The following is a 6,268-nucleotide window of genomic DNA, read 5'->3' as shown; positions in this document are numbered from 1 at the left end:
ACATACTCTTATCTCATGGCAGTGAGGTGTCTGTACACTGTGGGTACTCTCGCCCTGTTGATAACTCTTATCTCATGGCAGTGAGGTGTTCTGTACACTGTGGGTACCCTCGCCCTGTGGATAACTCTTATCTCATGGCAGTGAGGTGTTTGTACACTGTGGGTACCCTCGCCCTGGGATAACTCTTATCTCATGGCAGTGAGGTGTTCTATACCCTTTGGGTGCCCCCATCCTGACACAACTCTTATCTCTTTGCAGTGAGGTGTTCTATACACTGTGGGTACCCTCGCCCTGGGATAACTCTTATCTCAGGGCGGTGTGGTGTTCTGTACACTGTGGGTACCCTCGCCCTGGGATAACTCTTATCTCAGGGCGGTGTGGTGTTCTGTACACTGTGTGTGTGGGTACCCTCGCCCTGGGATAACTCGACTTATCTCAGGGCGGTGAGGTGTTCTGTACACTGTGGGTACCCTCGCCCTGGGATAACTCTTATCTCAGGGCGGTGTGGTGTTCTGTACACTGTGGGTACCCTCGCCCTGGGATAACTCTTATCTCAGGGCGGTGTGGTGTTCTGTACACTGTGGGTACCCTCGCCCTGGGATAACTCGACTTATCTCAGGGCGGTGAGGTGTTCTGTACACTGTGGGTACCCTCGCCCTGGGATAACTCTTATCTCAGGGCGGTGTGGTGTTCTGTACACTGTGGGTACCCTCGCCCTGGGATAACTCTTATCTCAGGGCGGTGAGGTGTTCTATACCCTTTGGGTGCCCCCATCCTGACATAACTCTTATCTCAGGGCAGTGAGGTGTTCTGTACACTGTGGGTACCCTCGCCCTGGGATAACTCTTATCTCAGGGCGGTGTGGTGTTCTGTACACTGTGGGTACCCTCGCCCTGGGATATCTCTTATCTCAGGGCGGTGTGGTGTTCTGTACACTGTGGGTACCCTCGCCCTGGGATAACTCTTATCTCAGGGCGGTGTGGTGTTCTGTACACTGTGGGTACCCTCGCCCTGGGATAACTCTTATCTCAGGGCGGTGTGGTGTTCTGTACACTGTGGGTACCCTCGCCCTGGGATAACTCTTATCTCAGGGCGGTGTGGTGTTCTGTACACTGTGGGTACCCTCGCCCTGGGATAACTCTTATCTCAGGGCGGTGTGGTGTTCTGTACACTGTGGGTACCCTCGCCCTGGGATAACTCTTATCTCAGGGTGGTGTGGTGTTCTGTACACTGTGGGTACCCTCGCCCTGAGATAACTCTTATCTCAGGGCGGTGTAGTGTTCTGTATACTGTGGGTACCACCGCCCAGGGATAACTCTTCTCTCAGGGCGGTGTGGTGTTCTGTATACTGCGAGTACCCTCGCCCTGACATAACTCTTATCTCAGGGTGGTGGGGTGTTCTGTACACTGTGGGTACCACCGCACCCCTATATAAGGCCTTATACCAGGGTCCATCCCTGACATTAACAATGTAATACATGCACCCCTATATAAGGCCTTATACCAGGGTCCATCCCTGACAATGTAATACATGCACCCCTATATAAGGCCTTATACCAGGGTCCATCCCTGACAATGTAATACATGCACCCCTATATAAGGCCTTATACCAGGGTCCATCCCTGACAATGTAATACATGCACCCTTATATAAGGCCTTATACCAGGGTCCATCCCTAACAATGTAACACATGTACCCCTATATAATGCCTTATACCAGGGTCCATCCCTGACAATGTAATACATGCACCCCTATATAAGGCCTTATACCAGGGTCCATACCTGACAATGTAATACATGCACCCCTATATACGGCCTTATACCAGGGTCCATCCCTGACAATGTAATACATGCACTCCTATATAAGGCCTTATACCAGGGTCCATCCCTGACAATGTAATACATGCACCCCTATATTAGGCCTTATACCAGGGTCCTTCCCTGACAATGCAATACATGCACCCCTATATAAGGCCTTATACCAGGGTCCATCCCTGACAATGTAATACATGCACCCCTATATAAGGCCTTATACCAGGGTCCATCCCTGACAATGTAATACATGCACCCCTGTATAAGGCCTTATACCAGGGTCCATCCCTGACAATGTAATACATGCACCCCTATATTAGGCCTTATACCAGGGTCCATCCCTAACAATGTTACACATGTACCCCTATATAAGGCCATAAAAGAGGGCCCATCCTTGACAATGCAATAAATGTACCCCTGTTTAAGGCCTTATATCAGGGTGCATTACCAGCATTTACCCGTATTTATCCAAATTTACCGGGTAAATATGTGCTAAATTTGGGTAAATATTGTACATCAGATTTACCAGGTATTTACACACCAATGGTAAGTTTGGTAAATCCGATATTTCATGCAGTGTTACGCCGAACGGCGGTTGTACCGGCTATATAGATACAGATAACTTACCGGCCTGCAGGAGGATGAACCCACCCTGCCCGCCCGACACTTGCTGGGGAAATAAAGCACAGAGCAGAATTAAACATGGCCTCCTGCATGACCGTGTGATAGTGTGTGTGGTGGTGGGGACGGGTGTGTGTGTGTGTGGGGGGGGGGGGGTGAGTACTCCCGATTCTCATCATAATCTCAGCCAGGCTCTACACCAGGAACAGTACCTCCTCGGCATAAACCTTGCCGTGATGTTGAAAATACCCCGCCTCCCCATATAAAAGACGCGAGGTCTTGTAACGTGGTGATCATTAAGTAAAAACACAAAACGCCCGCAAAAAGGCTGCTGAGGATGCTAAATTAGACCCGTCCGTAGAACTTCCTGCAGAAGGTTTTATTCTACTGAAAGGCTTTCTTTTAAGGCGTACCCTTATCTACCTTTGCCAATATACGGATCACTTCCAGCCTTTGGAATCTAACTACATGTAGCATAGACAGGAGGTAAGCTGGAGTCCACATGACGGGCACCGCAAACCACAATGTATAGCATAGGCAGATGGTAAGGTAGTACTGACCGGAGCTCCTGTGTTGCAGAGGCCGCAGCAGCACATGATGGACACCACAAACCCCAACACGAGCTCGGCCAGCGCCAGCAGCGCAGAAACCCCATGCAGAGCCTTCGCGGCAGTCGTGCAGCCGGCATCATCGCTGTAGACTCTGAGTGGAGAGACGTCACCACTGCAGGGAGGGTGCAACGTATGGATTTACTCGTGACTACAGACGCGCTGTGGCGAGAGATCGAGCGGCCATGGGGATCATCTTGGCTGCACCTCAGTCCTTAGCACAGAATAGACCCCAGCGGAGGGAACTCAAAACAGCCTTATGTCTCACATAGGACAAAGAGGAATCGTAACTTAGTAAGTAATAAGTAATCATGATTGGCGTAAAAGTACGTTTTTATAAGAAAAGAGTCAGAGCCGGTGAGGTAAAAAATACTTGAGATATGAAAGTTTGCTCATACTACATATGTATACTCTCCAGCAAGCAGCAACCTCAGTGTTATGGATGTTAATGATGGGTATTAGACATTAGAAAACGGTCGTCCATTTTGGCTTACCAAAACGAATAAACGAGTTTGATTTTTGCAACATGAACAACTTGAGAGTGGAAGACTGGAAGAAAAGCAGCTTACTAATCTATGTCCGGGACGGGACGGGTGTAGTTCGAAGCGGTGCCGTTATAGCCGTAGTCAGGCGGGATGATGTAGTCCACATAGTCGTGGTGAAAGTCGCGGTGCCAGGGCGAGTATACGTAACAGCTGTCTATGATCGCTCCTGAAACCGCCAGCCCGAAACTGCAGAAGGTGGACAGGATGGTGAAGATCCCCAGGACCATGAAGGCCACGATCTGAGGACAGACGACAAAAAACGGCATCACCATAGATACCTGTTTCTTTGACGGTAGACGACAGAATAACGGTATTGATAATATCAGTTCGAAATTCCCTCGGTTTGCGCCGCAAACCGCAAATACAATATTGTAGACTAGCGTTTTCTGTGAAACATGCCAGATATCAATAAACAATAAACATACCCACCAGGCATCTGTTTGTGGGCTTCTTTCCGCTCAAGACACCAAGAATTCCCGTGATCAGGACCTGAAGAATGGAATATACCCATCATACATCACTCATTATGATGTGCAGTTACCATAGTCTATCCACAGCAGGGTTCTGTGGTCCTTATTGTCATAGTGCTGCATGAATCATGGAGCCATGCATAAGGGCATGTTATACACAACATACAACAGGTTATCCCGTCAATCTCAAGACCCTCAAAAGTCACAAACGCGCCGCTCCAGATATAAACACATTTTATACCCGCAAATACTCACAACCGCTCCGCCCAACACGTGTTATATCCATTGCACATATTTATGTGCATCATACAAACAGACGGTCCATGGCCAGACATTAATACATGCATTGCTATTGTTTACTGACAAACGCCCCGTTGAAGACATCAACTGATGTATAATTTACTTTGATATATTGAGATTGCAAACAACCCCTACACTGCCAAGCCCGGATTTATCCGGCACACAAATACATGTTCTGTGTGCCGCGCCCGGATATATCCGGGATAGTATAATCCCCCGAAGTAGCATCTCTACGCGCGTGTAGCCCATGAACCCCGTAGGTTAGGGACTCTGGCCTTGTTCAGGGGTTTCATTTTGGAGAACAGCGGCCAAACCTGGTACTGATAGCATTTTATAGGACTGAAACTCTGGCAGTTTAAAGGTTTAACATGGCAAACCCTGGCAGCTTAGCCAACACAACATACATGTACATAATTAACTTTAATGGTTAAGATATAACGTTACTTCAAATCAAACAATAAGATCAAGCCTAAAGACAAACTTTCTTGAACATAAGTCTAGAACATAATTTATACTTGATAAATAGGTTTGGAAGTCGAGGGTAAATATATATATATATATATACTTACAAACAGCCCGCTCCAGACAGGCCCGGCGATGTAGTGCAGGTAGGTAGCCTGTTCCCTGGACGCCATGGCGGCGATGGCGGCGGTACCGAGGATGGTGCTGACGGTGCCGAGCACAACCAGTGTCCAGCCCAGCCCCCGGATAGATTTAGCGTGGTACGCCATGGTTCTGCTATAGAGGGAGACAGTGTTAGCGTGGTACGCCATGGTTCTGCTATAGGAGACAATGTTAGCGTGGTACGCCATGGTTCTGCTATAGTAGGAGACAGTGTTAGCGTCGTACGCCATGGTTCTGCTATAGGAGACAGTGTTAGCGTGGTACGCCATGGTTCTGCTATAGTAGGAGACAGTGTTAGCGTGGTACGCCATGGTTCTGCTATAGGAGACAGTGTTAGCGTGGTACGCCATGGTTCTGCTATAGGAGACAGTGTTGGCGTGGTACGCCATGGTTCTGCTATAGGAGACAGTGTTAGTGTGGTACGCCATGGTTCTGCTATAGGAGACAGTGTTAGCGTCGTACGCCATGGTTCTGCTATAGGAGACAATGTTAGTGTGGTACGCCATGGTTCTGCTATGGGAGACAGTGTTAGCGTGGTACGCCATGGTTCTGCTATAGTAGGAGACAGTGTTAGCGGGGTACGCCATGGTTCTGCCATAGGAGACAATGTTAGTGTGGTACGCCATAGTTCTGCTATAGGAGACAGTGTTAGCGTCGTACGCCATGGTTCTGCTGTAGGAGACAGTGTTAGCGTGGTACGCCATGGTTCTGCTATAGGAAACAGTGTTAGCGTGGTACGCCATGGTTCTGCTATAGGAGACAGTGTTAGCGTCGTACGCCATGGTTCTGCTATAGGAGACAGTGTTAGCGTGGTACGCCATGGTTCTGCTATAGATGGGGACAGTGTTAGCGTGGTACGCCATGGTTCTGCTATAGGAGACAGTGTTAGCGTGGTACGCCATGGTTCTGCTATAGATGGGGACAGTGTTAGCGTGGTACGCCATGGTTCTGCTATAGGAGACAGTGTTAGCGTGGTACGCCATGGTTCTGCTATAGTAGGAGACAATGTTAGTGTGGTACGCCATGGTTCTGCTATAGATGGAGACAGTGTTAGCGTGGTACGCCATGGTTCTGCTATAGGAGACAGTGTTAGCGTCGTACGCCATGGTTCTGCTATAGGAGACAATGTTAGTGTGGTACGCCATGGTTCTGCTATAGGAGACAATGTTAGCGTGGTACGCCATGGTTCTGCTGTAGGAGACAGTGTTAGTGTGGTACGCCATGGTTCTGCTATAGGAGACAATGTTAGTGTGGTACGCCATGGTTCTGCTATAGGAGACAATGTTAGC

General features: G+C 48.8%; 1 protein-coding gene across 2 annotated transcripts in view; it reads right to left on the bottom strand.

Annotated features, from left to right (window-relative positions):
- Nucleotides 1-5,099, bottom strand: part of LOC118419480 — a gene marked incomplete at its 5' end in the record, with an annotated part of 12,367 nt that extends 7,268 nt beyond the window's left edge. Inside the window, 5 exon segments of one of the 2 annotated variants that reach the window (XM_035825873.1) lie at nt 2,439-2,481; nt 2,993-3,155; nt 3,610-3,824; nt 4,015-4,074; nt 4,925-5,099. In XM_035825873.1, the coding sequence (XP_035681766.1) occupies nt 2,439-2,481; nt 2,993-3,155; nt 3,610-3,824; nt 4,015-4,074; nt 4,925-5,099 (656 nt within the window). 2 annotated transcript variants of the gene reach the window in all.
- Between the last annotated feature and the right edge of the window lie 1,169 nt (nt 5,100-6,268).

This window comes from Branchiostoma floridae, chromosome 7, assembly GCF_000003815.2.
Source record: "Branchiostoma floridae strain S238N-H82 chromosome 7, Bfl_VNyyK, whole genome shotgun sequence".
NCBI classification, from domain to species: domain Eukaryota; kingdom Metazoa; phylum Chordata; class Leptocardii; order Amphioxiformes; family Branchiostomatidae; genus Branchiostoma; species Branchiostoma floridae.
This window is presented reverse-complemented; position numbering and strand designations above follow the sequence as displayed.